The 24104-nt window shown below is 36.9% G+C and overlaps 1 protein-coding gene across 1 annotated transcript in view; it reads left to right on the top strand.

Annotated features, from left to right (window-relative positions):
• The window catches only part of MAK (male germ cell associated kinase), a 62369-nt gene that overhangs the window by 343 nt on the left and 37922 nt on the right, over positions 1-24104 (top strand). Inside the window, exons 2-6 of the mRNA XM_021713921.1 lie at positions 9300-9626; positions 15889-15943; positions 16827-16948; positions 20258-20337; positions 22925-23057. Of these exons, the coding sequence (XP_021569596.1) occupies positions 9526-9626; positions 15889-15943; positions 16827-16948; positions 20258-20337; positions 22925-23057 (491 nt within the window). The 5' untranslated portion in view covers positions 9300-9525. The remainder of the gene's footprint in view (positions 1-9299; positions 9627-15888; positions 15944-16826; positions 16949-20257; positions 20338-22924; positions 23058-24104) is intronic.

The following is a 24104-nucleotide window of genomic DNA, read 5'->3' as shown; positions in this document are numbered from 1 at the left end:
CGACCCTCCCCGCTGGGGTCTCCCGCCCCCCACACTCCGGCCCCGCTTGCGGCCCGGGCTGAGAGGGAAACTCCCCGAGGACCCAGCGGCAGGATCGGGTCTACGGGAGACAGAGGAACGGAGTTCAGGCCCGTTAAAACATTTAAAAGGAGGGGGAGGAAAGTTGCTTGGGTCCGAATCCAGCCTTGGTTGGCGCATCCCAAATGACGCACGGGTGAAAGAAGTGGCATCCTGGCACCGGGGGGCCCCAAGCCGGCCGCGGGCGGGCCCGGGAGCCGCGGGAGCCAGGGGGTCGCCCACCCGCGGCGGCCGGACGCGTGGGGCCCCGAGGACCGCCCCTCCCTGGCAAGGCGGGGTGTGACCGGCCCCGGGAGGTGTGTAAGCCCTGGTTTCCGGAATGGGATTAGAGTGCCTGTTCCTTTTCTGCACATAAGACATTTTGATTTAGGGACATTAAGACTCGCGGAGCATAAAACTGGCTTCTAGTGGCTAGTAATCGGAATTCTACAAGGAAAGAGATTTTTGTAATTGTGTTTGATCTTTAAAAGTAACAGACATTAGTTATAATTCTCAGAAGGAACCAAAATTTATCAGATTTACTTTAATCAGAAAAACAACCCATTGGGTCAAAATAGTGTAGAAACGAAATTTACTTTCCAGCCTTTTGATCGGCCTTGACCTCTCGATCCTCCAGTTCCCCAGCGGCTTGACAGGGAAGGAGAAACTTCCCCTGAGGGCCACCTGCTGCTTGCACACATGGCTTTTGGCAGGATGTTTGATTTCTTCTTCGAGTGGGGTTTTTGTTTGTTTGTTTGTGTTTAAATAATTTGTGAGTACCAGCACAGAGAACTCTGCTTTAACTGTTTAAGAAAGAATCTTTGTTTTTCATTGTAATAATTCCTCTTTTAATTTCTGTAAACATGACTTGATTAGTTTGAAATCTTTTTTTCCTGTGTTACTTTTTAAACAACTTAGAGACTTTTGAAACGTTAATTACTGTTTTGTTTTGTATTACAAACGTCAATGCCAACCTTGGAATGACACCCTTATAGTATGTTCTAGAAAACCAAGTGGAAGACACCCAAGCCTTATCTGTTCAGTGATTGGCAGGCACAAGTTTTACCCTCCATTTGCCCTCTATGTTAATCTTCTTTAATCCTTAAATCCCTTATTAACTGGCAGAAGCTGTTGAGAGTAGAGCCCAAGTTTACAACAATTGTGTACTTAGATAAATGGTCATTAAGCAATTAGATTAAAAATATATAAAACTAGAATGGGAGATAAATTATAAGGGCATTTATTTTGTGTAAATTTATAATTCAGCCTCTAAATAAGTGTCTTTCTTTAAATTGGAATATAAGGTTTATTTAACTCATAGGAAAGTCAATAAATATTATAGCTTGATTGTAGAAAATTCCAATTTCCTAACAACTAAATTAATTGGGGATGATAGTTATATTACATTTACTTGAGTCTTTTCTTGCATATATAGCATGCACATTTTTCATGTACATAAGAAGCTATGTTAATGCATCCTTATTTTGCAGAATTAGTTTTCCAGAGGTCAACAGAGAAGAATATATGTAACTTTTGGAGAAATATTGTGTGTGAACTGGAGAACCATAGGAAGTCTGTATTTTTTAAAGTTGTATACACTACTTTTTGACTAGTAATCATAGTTTCTATACTAAACTGATAAAATTTGTTGTCTATGTGCTATCAATGAGTAGGCACATGGGAATCATGATTTTTAAAAAGCTATGACTTTATATTTATTCCTCTTTACATTAGACTATTGTACCTGTATTTTCAGGGGACTAGACAGGACAGCTAAAAGGATCAGCTTCTCACCCTGGAGTGTTTATTTTGTCATTACTATGGCTAAAGGAGGCTTTTCCAAAGTTTTTTTAGGGAACAAAAGTTTAACTAGTAAGTAAAAGTTTAAGTAAAACTTGTTTTACTTAAAGGTTAGGTAGGACTAAACTGGACAGATTCTCACAGGGGCACAAATCTGACCTTTTAAAAATCGATGTTGTGTCTACCTCTCAAACAGAAAGAAACTGGGAAATGGTCATGTTTCTTGTTTATTCTTCCCTCAGTATAAGTATAGTCTATCCTATATCCTTTCTCGACTAAAACAAACTTGTGATTCTGGTATTTATTAGAAAGTTGGTTGATTAAGTTTGGAATGAGGGGTTTCCACAATAGCCACTCCAGAAGGGGCTGGACTTGCAGGCCAATGCAGAAAGTCATCCATGACTGGATGCTCTCTTGTGCTAATAGTGTTGGTGTAGATTCTTGGTCATCCTCCCACCCCAGGGCAGTGGTGATAGTGGTGGCTAATGGCCTTAATGGTGGAAGAGAGAGAACTAATCAATTCCACTTTTTCAGGCTATTGGGCCATTGTTTCTGGTACCTTCTTACCTCTTAACTTTAGTTTCCACCTCTTGAATAACACTCCTTTTCCATTCCCTTCTCAAGCAGTATTTCCTTTTTCAGAATTGCACAATACTTCTGCATCTTAGACCTTCAAATATTTGTCTTTGCTTAGGTGTTAATATGAAAATAATTTGGTCAAAAGAAGATAATGCCATTATACCATTACATTTCTAAAATGATTTTCATGAGAGAGCTCTAAGTAGACACCTTCTCCCTTAACCTTCCAAGTTCTAATGTCTGGTACTTTCTTTCCCTTCATTCTTTCTATTACTTTTTTCTATACTTTGCAAGTATCTGAATGATTCTGATATAGCCCTAGGGTTTAGTTAGGGTAGAAAGTAGTATCACTTGCACTCCAGACTTAGCAGTATCTGGTATTTTAGAGTGAGGAGTTGCATTGGGGATCTTAAGGTAGAAATGGTGGGGGGCGGGCAACTTGAGTTATAGGACCTAGTCTGCATGGTTTTGGAGCAAAGAGAATACTTCCTTTAGCTGCATCAGTGATTGTAAAAGCTGGCACCAGTTCATAAGAATGGGTGACTTAAAGGTTGGAGACTACACTCGAAAAGGAGCCTGGTGTGGTGGCTTACACCTGTAATCCTAGTACTTGGGAGTCCAAGGTGAGAGGATTGCCTGAGCCCACGGGATCAAGATCAGCTTGGGCAACTTGGTGAGACCTTATCTCTACAATAAATCAAGAAAAATTAGCCAGGCATGGTGGCACATGCCTGTAGTTCCAACCACTTGGAAGGCTGAGGTGGAAAGATCGCCTCAGACAAGCAGGTCGAGGCTGCAGTGTCCATGAGCATGCCACTGCCCTCCAGCCTGGGCAACAGAGTGAGACTCCAACTCAAAAAAAAGAAAGGAGCAGCTTCAATGCCATCATTGATTCTAATTAATCATAGACAGGTCATTTAATCCTTTCATGTTTTTATTTTATAATGTTACTGTCATGAAGAACATGATGGCCTCTGCACAAATATGAGGGGACCCCCCCCAAAAAACCAGGATTATTTATGAAGATGGGCCCCTTGTAGTACAGGCTTTCCCCCATTAGGTGCGTGCTCTAGGAACTCATTGGCATCAGTGTACCAGCTAGCGTTGATGTGAAAGACTGTGTTGGCTTCAGTAAATTTTTTTTGGAGATTCAACACATTTGCCATTTCATAATGTGTGATTTACAAGCGCACCTGTCCACAGTGTGCTGAATGTTCAGCAGTTTTTGACCAAAAATGTCATGGCTTCCATGCCCTACCCTCCCTATTCACCCCATCTTACCCTGAGTGATTTTTTTTTTTGGTTTGTTTCCCCCAATGAAAGAAGTTCTCAAAGGGAAAGGTTTTGCTGATGTGCGAGAGGTGAAACAAAAAACAGCAGAAGCACTAAAAGGCATTAAAATTGATGAGCTAAAAAACCGTTTTGAGCAGTGGAAAAAGCATCTCAATAGGTATATTGCATCAAATGGAGGTACTTTGAGTGACTGAAGTTTAAACATGTAAGAATAAATACACAATTTTTTATAAATAAATTCTAGTGTTTTGGGGTCTCCCCATGGATAGTCTCTACACTGTTATTAACCAAAAAGAATCAGTAGAAAAAGCACGCTTCCTTAAAAGAGATAGGTGTAGCCAGGCGTGGGAGCTCACACCTATAATCCCAGCACTTTGGAAGGCAGAAGCAAGAGGATTGCCTGAGACCACGGGTTCGAGACCAGCTGGGCAACTTGGCGAGACCTCGTCTTTACAGTAGTCAAAAAATTAGCTGGGTGTGGTGGCAGGCGCCTGGAAGGCTGAAGCAGAACGATTGCCTGAGTCCAGCAGGTCAAGGCTGCGGTGGCCATGAGCGTGCCACTACATTCCAGCCTGGGCGACAGAGTGAGACTCTGACTCAAAAAAAAAAAGAGAGAGAGAGAGATAGGTGTATGACACCTTCAATATGGTAGCTTAAATGGTACAGGAATTTTATATGCTGGTGAGAAATTGCAAAATACTGATTTAATAGAATCCTAAATGACGAGAATATATTTTAGCGCATGTTTTGTTTAATCATAGCAAGTAGTACGAAACAAAACAAGCTACCCAAAAGATCTTTCCAAATTTCATTTGCTTATACAGATAAAGAAAAAATTAAGAAAAGCAAATACATGTTTTGGTTAGGAACCATGTACAGAGATACTGTCTTTCTCTATATTAAGGCCTTAATATTTGGAATCAGTGTCTATGCATAATGTAAAGGCCACTTATAAAAACTTTCTTTTTTTCAGACAAATGGGGAATCATTTACTGGCATTTGTTAAGACCATTAGCTCAGGATTAATTTGATAAAAATGAAGAAACCACTGAACTCGGTGGCTCAGTGTAATCTTTGCCTGAGCCTGCAGGTTCGAGAGTAGCCCGGGCAACTTGGTGAGACCTTGTCTCCACAATAAATAAAAAACTAGCCAGGTGTGGTAAACAAAAATTAGCCAGGCGTGGTAGCGTGGACCTGTAGTTCTGGCTACTTGGAAGGCTGAGGCGGAAGGATCGCTGGAGCCCAGCAGGTCAAGGCTGGGGTGGCTGTGAGCATGCTACTGCACTTCAGCCTGGGCAACTCAAAAAAAAAAAAAGAAGAAGAAGAAGAAGAAACCCCTAAATAAAAGTAAACTCTACCGCAATGGTCTCTTTTTTTTAAAGATCTTGGCAATAGAGTTAGCATAGCCTAAATTATTTTATATGTGACTTTGAAGGGATCATTATCTATATAAAGTAAGATAAATGTTAAATTAATAAACACACCTTGTTATTTAAAAGCCCTCCCCGCCAGGATTCTTCTGAAATTTCCTGTGAACAAATACTTTTCTTTAAATAGGAAATAACATAGTTTTACTGTCCTTTTCTGTGCATGTTTAAGTTTCTTTTCCCAGAAAGCCTGTTTAAAGAAGTCTTAACTACTTTGTCAATTACAAAATGTCCTTGTTGATTTAAAATTCCTGCATGATAGAGAAGCAATTTTTATTATTTCCTTTTGTAAAAGTGGTAGTACTAAGTGAGTACCATTTCAGACTGACACAGCAAGGCAAATAATACAATAAAGTGAGTCACACACATTTTATTTGGTTTTCCAGTGCATATAAAAATTATGTTTACATTATACTAAAGTCTATTAAGTGTACAATAATAGCATATGTCTATAAAATGTACATACATTAATTTAGAAATACTTTATTCCTTTAAAAAATGCTAATGATCATCTGAGCCTTCAATGAGTTGTAATTTTTTTGCTGGGGAAAGATCTTGCCCTGATGTTGATGGTTGGTGACTGATCAGGGTGGTGGTTGTTGAAGGTTGAGGTGGCTGTGGCAATTTCTTAAAATAAGACAACAATAAAATTTACCGCATCGATTGACTCTTCCTTTCATGAAAGGTTTCTCTGTGGCACGTGATAATGTTTGATAGCATTTTACCCACAGTAGATCTTCTTTCAAAACTGGAGTTTATGATTTAAAAAGCGTGCTTTAAAAAGAAAGAAAGAAAAAGTTTGGAGTCATTCCTCTCAGACTCTATTGCTGCTTTATCAACTGAATTTATGTATGTATTATTCAAAATCCTTTGTGTCATTTCAACAACATTCACAGCATCTTCAGTAAATTCCATTTGAAGAAATCACTTTCTTGGTTCGTCCTTAAGTTGCAGCTCCTCCTCATCCATGCAAGTTTGATCATGAAAGTCAGTTACATCTTCAGGGTCCATTTCTCATTCTAGTTCTCTTGCTATTTTCACCAAATCTGCAGTTACTTCCTCTACTTTCAAACCTCTCAAAATCACTTATGACATTTGAAATCAATTTCTTCCAAACTCTTGTTAATGTTGATATTTTGACCTCCTTCCATGAATCATAAATATTCTTAATGGCATCTAGAATGGTGAATCCTTTCTTGAAGTTTTTCAGCTTTCTTTGCCCAAATCCATCAGACAAATCACTATCTATGACAGCTGCAGACTTACAAAATATATTTCTTAAGTAATCTTAAGAAAGTCAGCATTATTACTCCTTGATCCATGGGCTGCAGAATGGTTGTTAACAGACATGAAAAAAACATTAATCTTCTTTATCTCCATCCCAGCTCTTGGTGACCAGGAGCGTTGTCAATAAGCAGTAATATTTTGAATCTTTTTTTTTTCCTGAGCATAGATTTCAACTGTGGGCTTAAACTATTGGGTAGACCATGTTGTAAACAGATGTACGAACATCTAGGCTTTGTTGTTCCACTTATAGAGCACAGGCAAAGTAGATCTATGTGACCTTGTTACAGTTAAAAGGGGAAAAGGGCACCTATGACCCTTGATATAATTATCGGTCACCTTTGCTTCAGTAATACGTGATGCTGCAACCACAAAGCTTATTTCTCACTCCCATCACTTCTGACTATAGTTGGCCATAGTGTTTCATGTATTTTCTTTACCCAGGCCCCAGGCTGAAGAAGCCCCTGTCTGGGACCTGCCATGCTCCTGGTGGATAGAAGAGCCAAGGCAGCATCCTAGGGTAACTCCTAAAGCCTCTGTGCAATACAGCCTGTGTCACATCTGCTCACATTTCACTGGCCAGAGCAAGTCACATGGCCAAGTGGGGGTGTGGCTCATGAGCAAACTTACCCATGTATCAGGCACCATACATCACATGACAAGGACAGGACTGGATGATTCTGTACAGGAAGGGTAGAAAATGATTGGGCACAAGAATACCTACCGTCCTATGTTTATTCCATTATTTGCTTAAAGGTATACCTATGCATATGTTAGTTTCAATAAAAATCAACAATTTAGAGCAAAGAATTTGCCATCAAACGAAAGTTTTGAGCTTAGTGATTTTCAAGGTCCTTACAGATTTAATGTTATGTGATTCAATTTTAGAATACCTGGAAGAGAATACCATCTCATTTAATGGGGTTCCTTTCCTACAAGTTTCATGGGTTTTACTTCTGTGTTCTACAAAAAAGTAAACAGGGATTTCTGTTGATGGTGTCTGTTTTAGTGTGTGGCATTAATGGTGTAGAAGAGGTGGCCTCTTAAGGAAGAAGGCAGAGTAGCCTATCCACTGCCACATGTAGCCCCACTGCCACTACCAAGCTAAAGGGCTTGGGGAGCATCGACAGATATGGCCACCAGCTGACATGGGTCTCGCATTTACCTGGCCCTTGCTGTCTTAGTGCCATTCACAAGTGGGCCGCTGGGACAAAAAGCAGTTGTGTTGATGTAGAAATGGTAATAAAAGCCGGGCTCGGTGGCTCAGCCTGTCATCCCGCGCTTTGGGAGGCTGAGGTGAGTGGATTGCCAGAGCCCGCGGGTTCGAGATCTGCCTGGGCAACTTGGCGAGACCTCATCTGTACAATAAATCAAGAAATCAGCCGGGCGTGGTAGCTCCCGCCTGTAATTCCGGCTACTCGGAAGGCAGAGGCGGAAGGATCGCCGGAACCCAGCAGGTCGAGGCTGCAGTGGCCGGGAGCGGCCACTGCGCTCCAGTCTGGGCGACAGAGTGAGACTCCAACTCAAATAAAAAATAAAAAAGAAATGGTAATAAAATCATAGTTTTACTAAGCTTTTATTTTAGTTTGTGTTCCCCCCCCCTTTTAGTTATAAGAGAGTCTGTATCTGTGAGTGTCTTTTTTGATGTAGTCATTGCAAAACTCTGTGTGTGTCTGTCTGCTTGGTATTCAATATATATTCATAGATTCATGGAACTTTAGAGCTAGAATGCCTTTGTTTTACAATGATGTTAGCTGAAGTCCAGGAGATAGAAATCTTTGCCTATAAATGTGAGGAGTTGGAAGTTGGTCCTGAAGAGCAGCCCCTATCTGGGACATGCCATACCTGTCTCCATTCTCTTAATCCAGGTCTTTTTATCCTTCAGTGAGGTGTAGCTTTCTAAAATTTTGTGGTTACGTCTCTTGAATTCCACCTAATTTAATCTAATCACACGCATTCCCAAATAGATATCTATATGTAAATGCAGTTTTGCATTTTTTTCTTTGTATGAATGTAGTGTGCCACTAATTTCTAACTGTAATTAAATTGTTCTTAGTTTAATGTAAAATAAAGTAGCATATTAGTAATATAGAGTATGAAATTTTATAATATTTCTTTTTTTTTTTTGAGTTGGAGTCTCATCTCACTCTGTCACCCAGACTGGAGTGCAGTGGCCGCTCCCGGCCACCGCAGCCTCAACCTGCTGTGCTCCGGTGATCCTTCCGCCTCAGCCTTCCAAGTAGCTGAAACTACAGGCACACGCAACCACGCCCGGCTCATTTTTGATTTATTGTAGAGATGAGGTCTCACCAACTTGCCCAGGCGGGTCTCGAACCCTCGGGCTCAGGCAATCTACTCACCTCAGCCCCCCAAAGGCGCGGGATTACAGGCTGAGCCACCGAGCCTGGCTACTATTTCTTTCATATAAAACAAAAGTTTGTTTTATACATACCTAATTGGGGTACTTGTATTCTACAGGGAATTTACAAACAGTACAATTTTAAGTTAACTATAATGCAAAACTTGATTTAAAAAATAAATGTAGTATATATGTCAATTTCCAAAGCCTGATTTGGAATAATATAGATTATAGTCAATAAAAAAGGAATCATGCAAGTCATTATGCCAATATTGAATGTTCATAGGTTAACTAGCAGAGTACCACGTAAATGAAGCTTTGCCAAACGAGTATTTTCTGTCTGTTATATGTGAACTTCATTCCAGATAGCACAAATGATTTACTGACAAATGTGTAACACACTAGTATTTACATTATTTATAATCTTTCTTTGTGCTCTAGGTTACCAATAACATTTTTGAAGACTCTAATTCATTTTATTCTTGTTTTCTTTTTTATAGGGTGTTCATAAGAATGGAAGCAGTGCTTTCTCGCCAGATTCCTTATTGCTGTATCTCATGAACCTACATAATCCTGAGGAAGAGCCTGTATTTAATGACGACAACCCTGTCATAAGTGTAGCAATGACAGTGTGAGGACCAAAACGAATAAAAATTAAGAAGCATTCAGATTTATATTCAACAAGGAAATCACTTCAGTCAACAACTTCTGCATTCTTTTTCTAAGATGAATCGGTACACAACCATGAGACAATTGGGGGACGGCACCTATGGGAGTGTGCTTATGGGCAAGAGTAATGAATCTGGGGAGCTGGTGGCCATCAAAAGGTACCGTGTGCAACACTGCAAAGTCTGCCTTTGAAAATTCTGATCTTGGCTTTCTTTTGCTAGCTTGAGAATATATACGAGCACAGAGAGAGGTCTAGTTCTGACCCATGCTATTCTGGATAATGAGGAGTGTCATTTGGCGGGGGGAAATGCCAAAAAGGAACTCTGCTGATTCCTGTGTTTGTTATTTTATTTTTCTGGCTTGTCCAGCGACAGTGATAAACCAAAAATATATCAATGCTTCACTTTTTATGCATGATACATTTGGAATGAAACTAAAGGTAATCTTCATATTGTTTTTAAAATTTGAAGTTGAGTACAGAGTAGAGCTTAACATTTCTTTAAAATAAATCCTTAAAATCAGATGGCATACATAACATTAAATTGAGTTCTGAATGGCACATGAGCTTATCAATAAGCAGAATTATTATTAGTTTAATTATTTCTTTTTAATCCACTGTATTTATCTGTTGCTACATAACAAAATACTCCAAAGCTTAGTGATTTAAAATAAAACATGTTAATTCATACGGTTGCTGTTGGTCAGGAATTTAGGAGTGGCTTAACTGGGTAGTTCAGCCAAGGTTGCAGTTATCTGAGGGTTGACTAGCTTAAGAATCCACCTCCAAGGTGGCTCACTCTATTAATTTGCTTGGGCTGCTATAATAAAGTACCACAAACTAGGTGGTTGAAACAACAGAGATTTATTTCCTCACAGTTCTAGAAGCAAGAAGTCTGAGGTCAAGGTGTTGGCAGGATTATTCCTTCTGAGGCCTCTCTCCTCGGCTTGCCAGATGGCTATCTTCTCTCTGTGTCTTTACACAATCTTCTCTGTACATGTGTGTTCAAATTTCCTCTTCTTATTAGAAAAGCAGACCTATCAGAAGAGAGCCCACCCAAAAGGCCTCATCTAAACTCAAGTAGCTCTTTAAAGACCCTAGCACCAAATATTGTCTCACTCTGAAAGACTAGGGGTTAGAACTTCAATATATGAATTTTTAGGGGACACAGTTCCACCCATGACACTCACTCATAAAGTTGGAAAGTTTGTACTGACTGTTGGCAAGAGATTTCACTTTCTCCTCAGGCGTTCCTCCTCTTGGCCTCTTTAGAGGGTTGCTTGAATATCCTCATGACATGGCAGTTGGCTTCTACCAGAACAAGTCGTGGTAGACTCATCACCCACACATCACTACATCAATCAGAGTATGGCAATCTAAAATTTAAATGCTTTAACAAATGTTTTAAAATATCATGGTCTAAAACATTGTATGTATAAGAGAATTATAATATAAAATATTTTTAAATGCCCATTATTAAATAAGTAAATGTACAATCATGGAAATGAAAACTGTATTGAATGGGCTTAATAAAATTCAATACCTATGCATGAATTTATGAATTTTAAAAAATTTATTTCTTAAATAACGCATGATTTTTAAAAAGAACTCTTAGCAAATAGGATAAAAAGAAACTTCCCTAACCGAAGAAAGCCTATACTATTTATCATATTAATGTGAAATACCCAAGAATGCCTGCTGTCAATCCTACCAATTAGGATTACACTGGAGATCCTCACTACTTCAATGAGTCAAAAGCCAAAGAAAGGAGGTGCAATTATCTGACAAAATGAGATGAAATAAATGATTGTGTAAATTCACACAAAGAAATACTTTATCGTATACAAATACACTTGTATGTAAAGTATTTTAAGAGGTCTGGAAAGATATATGCAAGGTTCATGATAGTTGTGGTTGTGGGGAAGCAGATGTGAGAATCAGAAGGGGCTTGAGTCTTATAGTACCTGATCTTGGAGATTACATGGGATGAATATGAAAGTGGAGCCGTTGGGAGTGCTTACCTGACTTTTCTTCCTGCCTTCACCAATATGTGTGAAAAGCAGACTGGAGAATGGCAAGGCAGGATTGGTGGAATAATGGAAGAGGGAGATGTTCAGAATCTATGTGGGATCTTGAGAGTCGTAGTGAAAGGCTGATCATGGGGACCAAGCTTGCTGAGGGGGCAAGCCAAGCCAAGCCAAGCCAAGCCAGCGCTTCTAGGAATAGCAAAGAGTTAAACAAGAGGGCATATAAAGTAGTTTCAAGGGTAATGTTGGCAAAAGATTGGAAGGCCATGGTCAGAGTGTGAGCTTGTAAATGATGAGGTCTTAGAGAGCAGAACCATTCCTCATAATAAGCTGTTTATGAATGACTGTGGTTGGACAGAGGTAAGCATCTCCTAGGAGTTAAAGAACAGTGAGACCAGGTTACTGGCAGGATTATCACCATGAATGTTCACCATAGCCATTGCTCCTCAAGGTTCTGAACAGGACAGGATCTTTGGATAATTTTTGACCTTGTGTTGCCTTCAAGACTCATGCAAGAAAGCTTTGTCATTTCTCTCAATCCTAATACAAAGGAATAAACTTTACCTGGGAATTACAGATCTTATACTCTTTACTCTTCATACTCAGTTTATTCCTATTTGTTCCTAATACAACTCACGCCCCATAATATTCCATTATCTTATACTAGGTGGTATACAATTGTAGGCACTTTCAATTCAGGCCATAAATATTCTAAGTATCACTTGGGATACCACTTTAAATCCATTCATTCTTTTCCTCCCAAATTAAAAATAATTTCATGTCGAATACATTTTGTGTAGCAGATGAAGAAGAGTTGCCTGTCCTTAATTTTCAAAAGTGGGCAATAAATATGTCCCCCTGAAAGGAAATGGGTTATCTGAAGGAAGGTATTTTTTTGTTCTCAAAACCTTATGAACAGAAGAGACAGGAGTCAAGTGTTGGGCTGGGAGTGTCTGTTGGAAAGAGACATACTCAGCTGAAGAGAGAAGTGGAGAAGAGGCTGCAAGCTAGGCAGTATGAAGTTGACCTGGAAAAAACGAGGGTGAGCCATGGCAGTTGGCAGATGAAGGACAAGCGGTGTAATTTGTACATGTAAAAACGGGGAAGAAAGTATATACTTGATCCAACAGGCAAACTTTTGAACAGTCTAGAAGTGCAGTCAAAACCTGCTAGGATGTGTTGGAGGGTGAGTGGTTAGAAGTTGGAGAACATTATAAAGAACAAAATAAAAGTTTCCTCTTTGAAAATTTCCTTTGAGGAATTTTAATATAGGTTACTGGTAAGAAACCTTGTCTTGTGTGCTGCCATTTAAAAAAAAAAAGGTTATAACATACAGTTCATGCTAGAGGATGGTATGCCTTCATCTCATTAAGTTAACAAATATTTATTAACTCATTAAGTTAACAAATATTTATTAACCTCTGCCCTTATGTACTTGAGAGGAAGTTCCGTTTCTGAGGGTCTTCTGTGCGTGGGAGGGCAGGTCCTCATAAGCCTGCCTGTGGGTGCAGATATTCATCCAGTCATTTAGCATATATTTCTTGAGTAGCTACTATATGCCAAAAATTGATCTAGGCATTCAGGAGTGTTCTTAAGGAGCTTACATTTGGGGATGGGGAGAAGGACTTAATCTAATAAATATTATTTAGTATGGTAGACTGTGGTAAGTGCTACGGAGAAAAAGCAGAGCAGAAAAGGTGACCTAGTAATAGCACTGTCGTTTTCTTATGATGAGTGGTTGGGAATAACTATGAAAATTAGTTCAGGAGATTAAAGAAATAAAGATTGGCCTGAAATGGACTTATTTCCTAGAACCAGCCAGATTTTTCTAGCTGTTTCTGTCTGCCTGTAGCATCTTTTTCTGTCTTTACATGCTAGAATCTTTTATTGTTCAGGTCTCAGCTGAAACATTGTTTTATAGAAAGGGCCTGACCATCAAATCTTTACTTATTTATTTTTTTAATGAAAATTTCTTTAATTTTCAGCTTTTGGAAATGCATTTTTCATTTTAATTTTTATTTCTGCAGTACAAAAATGTTAAATATCTAGCAATGATCTAAATCTTTCAAAGATCCCCTTATTGCCCTATCTCATAATCCTTATGACTAATTTGTACATCTATTTTGTATTAACTAGTCTAGAGTCTGTTTCCTCTGTTAGATGGGAAGCTCCATGGAACCATCTCTGATTCATTTATTGCCCTGGCACATAGTAGATGTTGGATGAATTAATAAGTAAAAGAAGATGGGCAAGGAACCTAAAAGGAAATGCCTTTTCTTAGCTATTCTAAGGAATTGGTTTGTCTTTGGAATAATTATTTCGCAAGGAATCTTCTGTATTTGTTGTAGACAGATACATGGGCACCTTCAGGACGTATTACTGAGAAGTGGTAATTATTAGAAAGAAAGTAGAATATTAGTAACTATGAATGAAAAGAGTACAGATTTTATAAGTAAAGGTTTCAATTATTAATGAATTGTGAAAAGTAACTTAAATATATTTTGTCTGTCTTCTAAAAGATTGGATACTTTTTAAATTCTAAAATTGCTTATTTAAGAATCCCTAGCAGATTATATGTGCAGTTTTGGATGGATATGATTATTTTATTAAAGTATTTTTCATTTATAGCTGTACTTGAATTGGCTTCTGTTTTATTTTAAATTCATTATTGTGCTTGGTATACCTTTTGCATTTTAGCAAGACATTTTATAAATCTATAACACTGAAAAGTATATTTTACTAAGCCAGTAAACTCTCAATTTCCTCAAGCTTCTTCATAAATGCCTAGTACATGAGTGACATAAATGAATTCCGATCATTGAGGATATATTAGAAATAATAGCAGTGATACCCTTCATGTCTTATTGTAGTCAATACAAGATATTGGTAAAAATAAAAACATCTACTACTTATTGAGTACTGAACAAAGCAGTTTGCAATAAGCTTTTCTTATGCAGTAATTTCTACTTTATTGGTAACTAAGACATAGGTCTTTAGGTAACTTGTTCACGGTCATGGCAGTCAGTGATCATCTGAGCAAGGATTTGTGTCCAGCAATGCAATTCTACAGCCTACATTTGGTGTTGTGCTGCCAATTTTTACTTGTTTCCTTATCTGTGTATTATGTCTTCATAGAGGCTTTTCATAGAATAATTAATTATTCTAATTAATAAAGGCAACTCGAAACTTCCTGAAGATTATCTAGAACATCACAACAGGAGATTGTAATACTAAATGGAAACAGTAGCATGTGTTTCATTATTTTTCACAGTCCAGCCCTGTAATTTCTGTACCTGAAGAAATATTTTTTTAGAATATGAATTTTTGTTTTTTCTTATCTCCTATTTTGGGTGGTAAAAAATTTATTCATATAAAAGCACAAACTCTGTGGTATATATAGTGGAAATACTTTTTGCTCTAAATATGCTTTGCATATATTTATCTCTTTTTTTAAAAAAAACATATTTTTTATTGTTAAATTATGGGGTACAGTTAAGGGTTAGGTATACAAATGTGCATCGTTCAGTCACCCTTGTTAATAAGGGATGTCTCCCCATCCCACGGATACTGACTACCATTAGTCCCACCTCCCTTCCCCTCCCTACCCCACCCCATAGTTTCCCACCACTGTCAGTCCTTTTTTTATAGTATTATGGTAGATGTTCAAGGTCCACTATATGAGTGAGAACATGTGATATTCAGATCTTTGTTTCTGTGAGAGATCACTCAGTATTATAGACTCTAGTTCCATCCAGATTGCTGCAAAATTCATGATTTTGTTCTTTTTTATGGCTGCGTAGTATTCCAACGTGTATATGTGCCAAATTTTTTGCATATATTTATCTCTAATAGTAACCAATGTTGGGATGAAAGAGATATAAAGAACAAAATTCAGAAAAGCTATTTCTAAAGTTAGTTACTTCTGAAGTTTTGCTGACTTAAATCACTTAACTTTATGGGTCTTGTCTAAAGCTGAGGTAATGATATAAAAGCTGTCAGATCAAATCACTGACTAAATTTGTTACCAAAAATTGTGATTTGTTTCTTTACCCCCCTTTGAAGTCTAATGTTTCATATTTATCTCTTAAAATTCAGAAAGAGAGGACATTTGGAAGAGTCCCTTTTAGAAAAGTACAATTAAACTGATTAGAATGTTAAGAACTCACCCCAAAAGGAAGACTAATGGTAATTCTTTCACCTTTGTGATAAAGTATAATTTCAGATACAACATAGGCATGAGCCTTTACCAAGCAGCCTTAAAATATATAGAAGGAAGATGATTTTCTTATAAAGAGGAGGAAAGGGAAATATAGCCTTCCCAAAGTGAACCAATATCAGAGTAAGAATCTTTGAATCTTCAGTCACTAGCTCTAAACTTTTATTTGTTTATTTTAGGATGAAGAGGAAGTTCTACTCTTGGGATGAATGCATGAACTTGAGAGAAGTTAAGGTAAAATTCTAAAGACGAAAAGACCTGAGAAGACCTTAACTCTATCTTGTGACTGAGGACAATAACTAAAAATTGTTCTATTCTCTGGGAAGCATTCCAAAAATAATTGTGTTTATGTTTTGCACTCATCTTCCTAAATTAATTTCTCATTTGTTCTAATGTCATTAGAGAACAGGATATTTTGCATTCTCATATTTGAGAGTTTACTCTCACTTTTTTTTTTCTTTTAAGTTGGAGTCTCACTCTGTCTCCTAGGCTAGAGTGCAGTGGCATGCTCACAGCCACCGCAGCCTCTACCTGCTGGGTTCAGGTGATCCTTCCACTTCAACCTTCCAAGTTGAAGGAACTACAGGCATGCACCACCATTCCCAGCTAATTTTTTGATTTATTGTAGAGATGAGGTCTCACCAAGTTGCCCAGGCTGGTCTCAAGCCTGCCAGTCCTCTCAACTCAGCTTCCCAAAGTGCTGGGATTATACGCTTGAGCCACCACATCCTGCCTAACCTCACTTTTAAAAGAGCATTTTAAGTCATGTTATCAAAAGAAAAACAATCTAGATTTTATGCTTAAAGACTTGGGTAAGTTTTTGGAGACCTTTCTATGGAATTTCACATGATTAAGTTAGATAAAAGTTGGACCTATTTATTAGACCAAGAGTAAAATGTGACTGAATTGCTTTATAGCTATTGTTGATTTGGTTTATTTTTGCACTTAAAATTTATTACTTAAAACAATTATATAGATATTAAAATGAGATTCATTACTGAATCCAGAGTAAATGGAAAATTGCTTAAGGTAGTTATCATACTTAGCATGATGAGATTTGGGCAACTTCTATAACTTTTTTTAAAAGAAATTTTAGTGCTTCTTTGCTGTTTTGCAGTCTCTGAAGAAACTTAATCATGCCAATGTTATTAAACTGAAAGAAGTTATCAGAGAAAATGACCATCTTTATTTTGTATTTGAATATATGAAAGAAAACCTCTATCAATTAATGAAAGACAGGTATGTCGTTATTCTATGGAAACTGTCATTTTCCCCCATTATTTCCTAAGCTATTTGAATCCTTCCAATATGTCATACTTTATGATATATAGACTTATCTCACTCTAAGTGTAGATTTAAATTAACTATTTTGTTATCTTTATCTAAGGATAGCATTTAACATTGAAGAAGAACCCGCTGTGACACAGCCACCATTTCTCTGTTGTAAATGCTTAAAAGCCAAAGTCAATATTTTATATAAACGCACATACTATCTATTTATACTTCTTAAATAAAAATCTGTCTATAGTTTAGTACTCAGTTATACAGCTGGCCTTGGGCAGTATTGAGAACATTTTCTTCATTGCTTTCCCAAGCTTCTTGTGAACAGTTAATTAAGGAATGGAGAAAGGAATAAAGCAATTTTAAAGAAAGGATCTAAGAAACTCCTCTATTAAAATGCCCAAGTGAGTGATAAAACTTAGTGTGTTACCAATCCCAAGCAAATTCTAATTTTAATTTTTAAACCTATGGACAGAATCTCTGAAGGGAGAACTTCAGTCTTCCACTATGGACTTGGGGAGATAATGTTCTGGTGATTATTGTTTTGGTCACATCTGGGAGATTAAAGTCCTTTTGCCTGCTTTTAAAGCCCAGAGTTGTTCAATAAAAGACTATAAAATGTTTAGAAATAGAGTACTTTTCCAACGTAATGGTTTTGATTTCTATTTTCACACACACACACACACACACACACACACTCACACTCACACTCACACTCACTCAGGGTCTAAGGATGGGAAGTGAATTTTTCTTTAATTTTATTTTTTCTTCTTTCAAACATATTTTTTGAATGTCTGTTGTGTTCCAGGCTGACAGCATTTTAACATTACTACCAGTTAAAATAAAAGTAAATATCTATCCCTCAAATTCATTTTTTAAATTTTTCTAGAGTTTTTTCTAGCTTTTGCATATAGGCATAGATGATTTTTACTTAGTTGTAATTTTAGTGATGATAAAATTTTTTATTTGATTCATTCACTTACAAGTAATTTTAATGCTGATAGTCTATATAGTTACCATAGATATTATATTTTGTTAAATGACTATGCTAGGTTTCATTGATCTCTTTGAACTATTTAAAATAAATATCAGTGGGAGAAAAGGTTGGTAATGATAGTATATAATATTGATGGACTTCAGCCCTTAGAAGTGAAAAATAAAAGGATTATGAAAATACTTAGTGGAAAGCACAAATCAAAATTGTATTTATGTAACATTGATATCTAATACAAATGTTATGCATGCAAATAGATTAGGGCTGGATTAGAATACTGAAAAATCAAAAATTTCTCAATCAGGTGGTAGAATTATGGATAATCTTAACTTTTGACTTCTAATAATTTTTGTACTTTAAAATAATATGAAATGATAATATATACATGTGATATCAAGATATACTGAAGAAAAATTTGAAATATAGCAGGGCTCAGTGGCTCAGCCTGTAATCCCAGCACTTTGGGAGGCTGAGGTGAGTGGATTGCCTGAGCCCACAGGTTCAAGATCAGCCTGGGCAACTTGGCAAGCCCTCATCTCTACAATAAATAATAATAATAGAAATTAGCCAGGTGTAGTAGCATGCACCTGTAGTTCTGGCTACTTTGAAGATTGAGACAGAAGGATCGCCAGAGCCTAGCAGGTCAATGCTGTGGTGAGTGTGCCACTGCACTCCAGCCTGGGGATGGAGTGAGACTCTAAAAAAATAAATATGTATATATTTTTTCATCTGCTTTTGAAAGTATATATAAGTCTACCAGTTGAAGTGGTTAATGAAATAGCAAGTGAACACTATAAAGAATCAAGTTTTGAATGTTATGATTCTATTCTAGATTTCTAAATTAAATGGAAATAAAAGTAATATTGTTAGAATCTTATTTAGTGTTAAATAAATAAATTTGGCCATTAACAATTGTAAGTGATGAAGGCTATTTGAGGATGTTATATTTGTACATTTTATTTTGAGTAGTTTAACTTCCTGAAACATTGTTTTAAAGATAAAAATTTACTTAAAAGTCCTTTATTCAAGTAAGCTGTTGTTCTATTTTAATTGAAGAGCAATATACATAAACCTTTGCACTAGTTACTATAACTTTAACTTCAGCATATAGCATTCTTTTCATAAAGTTATGTCATTGACAAACATTAAGCTATTTTGTTTATTTAAAATTTAATTTATAATTTATGAAAGTGAGTTTTTCTGTGTGTTGTGTATTTCTGGTCCATTTGGTAGCCTGATGATTTAAATGGTGGGACATTTTAGAACATAATATAAGCATACAATATAGTTAACAATATATTGTGGGGAAAATAGGCCATTTTCTGTGTATTAAAAGCATTTTGAATTGATCCTTTAAATTAATCAATCATGTTTAAATAAAGATGTTAGAAAATGTTGAAATTATTATAAAGTTTAAAACCTTAAGATGATAACTTCTGAAACACAGCATGGCTTCAGGTTCAAAGAATTAGCTGTTGGTCACTTTATTTGGTGCCTGGCAGAGATTAATATTTTTCAGCTTTCATTTAGCCTTTAATAGGATCTTATTTAGACCCTATATGAAAACCACATAAATCTGCGCTGTCCAGTACAGTAGCCATTAGTCAAATGTGGCTATTGAGTTCTTGAAATGTCTGTATTGAACTGTGTCATAAATGTAAATTATGTACCAGATTTTGAAAACTTAGTACAAAAAAGAAATGTGTTAATGTTGACATTGATTGCATGTTGAAATAATATGTGGTATATATTAGGTTAAATGAAATTAGTATTAAAACTTAATTTCACCTGTTTCAATTGCTTTTTATAAATGTGACTTCTAGAAAAATGTTAGTGGCTCGCTCCCATTTGTGGCTCTTATATTTCCATTGGATAACACCAATATACTGAATGGAATGGAAGCATTTATGCCCATAAAACTCTTAAAGCCTACATAATACAGATTTGCACACTTGGCTAATCTGATAATGATTCAGTTTTCCAGTTTACTCTGTTCCTCTTGGGACACTTTAGAATTTAGCTATTTAATATTTGTGTAATATATTCAGTTTTGGATTTGAGTTTACCAAGCATCAAAACCAAACACACACACACACCTAATTTCTATGTTTTAAATGTATGACCTTTAACACTATACACCTATAAATCATACCTTTAACCAGTATTATGAGACCAACAGAGGCACTGAGGCAGGAGGAATGTATACGCTTTCTTTTGATTGGTTGGTAGCTTGCTTAACAGAATTATGTGACTGCTGGTTCATTTCTTCACAGAAACAAGTTGTTCCCTGAGTCAGTCATCAGAAATATTATGTATCAAATATTGCAAGGGCTGGCTTTTATCCATAAACATGGTAGGTTTCTTTTAAGTTTCATTTCCCTACCTCTTTAGGTTACTGTCAAACTGCACTGAAATTGTGTATGAACTGTTACTGTTACATTGGATAACTACAAGTTTGGAATATGTGCCTACATACGCTGACATTTTTTTTTTTTAGGCGAGACCTCATCTCTACAATAAATCAAAAATGAGCCGGGCGTGGTAGCGCGCGCCTGTAGTTCCGGCTACTGGGAAGGCTGAGGCGGGAGGATCGCCGGAGCCCGGCGGGTCGAGGCTGCGGCGGCCGGGAGCGGCCGCTGCACTCCAGTCTGGGCGAGAGTGAGACTCCGACTCAAAAAAAAAAAAAAAAGTTTAGAATGTTTGTAATTCTGTATAAAATGGAATTTCTATCGTCTATAACTAACTATCTTCCTCCATAGCAGACGTTTTTAACAGTTTGATCATCAGCTTTTAGTCGGAGCCATTTATAAACCTGTCCTATAGCCTCATTCTCCCTAATTCCATCATGTAAATGAATTTTAAAAGAGCCTCTTTTGGAAAAGATTAGACTGCTTTGATTTAGCATGACCATTGATTAGCATTTAATTTAAAGCACTCATGGTGTGGTGTTTTATAGTTTTCCTTAGTATTTGCATTTAGTTGTTTCTATTCTCTGAGAGAAATTAAAGCAAGTGCTTGTTCCATTTTCTATTACTTTCCTATTTATTTATTTTATATTGTGTAGTTTTTACATATCTAGCAAACCAAAATAATTTTAGTCCAAAAAATATTTTTAATGAACATTTGTTTAGAATCACTATCTGTTTAGAAACATTTGTGCCACACTATTGTAGTGTTCCGAACATAGGCACTCAAAAGTTGCCATTAGTTTCTTTTTTCCTTTAACTGCTACAGGAAATAATTTATCTTCTAAAAATACTGTGTAGGATTTCTTATAAGTACTTTAAGAGCATTTCTGAATCCTTTATTTTTTATTTGTTTCATATAAACTATTGGGATGCGTAAAAAGTCTGAATACATCATAAACTACTACAATCCATTGGTAAAGATCAGTAACTTACTAATTATACGGAAATAAAGGATTATATGCTATTTAAATGATTCATAATGGATTCCTGATCTTCAATTTGTTTTAAACTCTGATCAGCATGGTAACAACCTAATAGTTGTCTTGGCTGATTTATGCTCTCATCAACTTCCAAAGCCTAAGAGGTTGAAGGAGGAAGTTAGTTTAGGATTTAAAAATTGTGGCTGAAATTAATTGACATGTGAATAATCTAAAATTGGCTGTGTAGTTGACTGTATAGTGATTTAGGAAACCAGGCTCTAAGAACAATTAGACATTTTTACAAAAGCCAAATTATTCTTGCTGTAGTTAGGCATCTAATATGTAATACTTCAAGAAAAAGAATATTTTTAAATGGTTGCTGTCAAAAAAAAATTACATTAATATGTAATTAAAATAGGACTAAATTACCAATATATTTATATTATGATGGGAAAATCCTCAACTGTACAAATAAGTAATTGGTTTAGTTCTCTAAGATTTTATGTATTACTGTCACTTTGCTTTACCATCACACACATTCCCATTTCTGTCATTACATTACAAAAGTTCAATGGATTTCTCTTGAATATTTACTGAAATGGATTGTACCAGCTATTCTGAGTAAGATAACCTCAGAATACAAAGCCGTTACAGATGTCACAAATGTAGACACTGGCTTTGAAGTGATCAAAAACATTTAGCCTCAGAAAGTCTTCCTAGCCCCAAAGCAACAAGAAAACCCTCTTCTAATGATCCCCGCTAGGTACCCTGCTTCACGAGGCCATTCAAATCCAAGCCATCTGTGTACAACCAGTATCTTTAAGTCACCTTAGAAAATGATTCCCTGACAGACAAATCTGATTTAATGTTGTTGTTTTGTCCCCCTGGGTTTTCTGCCTCATTTTCTTTGGGCTGCCCCCGAGCTTTGGTAACTAACCATTTATTTTATATATTGAATGAGTAATCTAAATATTATAATTATTGGATTTTGAATGACATAGCTATCAGGGAGAACTGAGCATTAGGTACGGTAATTTTAAAGGAAGAAATTGTAGTGTGTGGAGTGCCATCTTTGTCTCGTGGACTTTTCAAACAAGTTAGTGTATTCAAGGATTGAGCTGCACTGACTGAGCCCTGATGAGGTGTATGCCCCACACACTAATTAGGCCACTTCTCTCTGGGCCCCAACCTCCTCCTCTATTGCACAATAGTGATAACAATATCTCTTCCAGGTGATTGTGCAAATGAATGGAGATAATCATTATGTGACAGTGTCTTGCCCGGTGTCTGAACCTCCTGGAAGCACAAAAATACATGTTAAATGAGTAGTTTTCATGATCTTCTATACAGTGCGAACTTTCTTGCCAAGTCATTTTGAAAGCAGGGTCCCCATACTCCATCACTTCTTAGACAATAAACATGATTTATTTTTCTCCTAAGATCTTCTTTCTAATTATGATAGAGAGGCTCAGTCATTTTTGTTTATAAGTTAAATAACGCTATGTTTAAACAGGATGGTTTATTATTTTTTCTCTCTCTCTATGTTACCAAGGTTTTTTTCATAGAGACATGAAACCAGAAAATTTGCTTTGTATGGGTCCAGAACTTGTGAAAATAGCTGATTTTGGACTTGCAAGAGAATTAAGGTCACAGCCACCATATACTGATTATGTATCTACCAGATGGTGAGTAGTTTTATGCAACTCTCCTGAGGCAGAAGTCTATGTGAAGTTTTCCTACAGTGAATTCTTAATATCTTTGTAGGGATTATATATTGAGTATTTAAGATAAAATACAGAACTAAACTTCTTATTCTTTAAAGAGAGAGAAGGATTGGTTCGTTACTATTCTGATCCATGAAAAAAGAAGGAAAAAGAATTTCATTTATTCATTCAACAAATGCTTATTAAACACCTATTATGTGCCAAACGTTTTCAGCACAGGGAACATAGTAGTTTTGTTTGTTTGTTTGTTTGTTTGTTTGTTTTGAATTGGAATCTCACTCTGTCGCCCAGACTGGAGTGCAGTGGCCGCTCCCGGCCACCGCAGCCTCGACCTGCTGGGCTCTGGCGATCCTTCCGCCTCAGCCTTCCAAGTAGCTGGAACTACAGGCGCGCTACCACACCTGGCTAATTTTTTTGATTTATTGTAGAGATGAGGTCTCGCCTGCCCAGCATAAAAGGAAAATCTCTGCCTCATGCTGCTTACCTGACAGCCAATGCACAAATAAATAAGTTAATAATACTGAGTTGCCAACAGAAAGACATACACATGTTCACCAAAAGACATGTAATCCCAACTGCAGACTACCCAGATGTCCATGAACATTAGCCTAGTGTATTCACCCAGTGGAATGCTTACAGCAGTGAGAATGAATGGTCTACAACTACATGCAGCAATATGAATGAATCTCACAGAGACAGTGTTGCGAGCAAGAGGTGAAACGGAAAAAGAGCACATCCTTATGATCTTATTTATGTAAAGTACAAAAATAGAGAAAACAAATCTATGCCGTTAGAAGTGGCTCAAGCCTATAATCCCAGCACTTTGGGAGGCTGAGGCAAGAGGATTGCCTGAGTCCAGGGGTTCCAGACCAGTCTAGGCAACTTGGTGAGACCTCGTCTCTTCAAGAAATCAATAGATTAGCTGGGCATGGTGGCGCTTACCTGTGTTTCCAGCTACTTGGAAGGCTGAGGCGGAAGGATCACCTGAGCCCAGCAGGTCGAGGCTGC

The sequence above is a fragment of the Carlito syrichta genome, unplaced genomic scaffold, assembly GCF_000164805.1.
Source record: "Carlito syrichta isolate Samal-C Ts95f unplaced genomic scaffold, Tarsius_syrichta-2.0.1 Scaffold304855, whole genome shotgun sequence".
In the NCBI taxonomy this organism is placed as follows: domain Eukaryota; kingdom Metazoa; phylum Chordata; class Mammalia; order Primates; family Tarsiidae; genus Carlito; species Carlito syrichta.
This window is presented reverse-complemented; position numbering and strand designations above follow the sequence as displayed.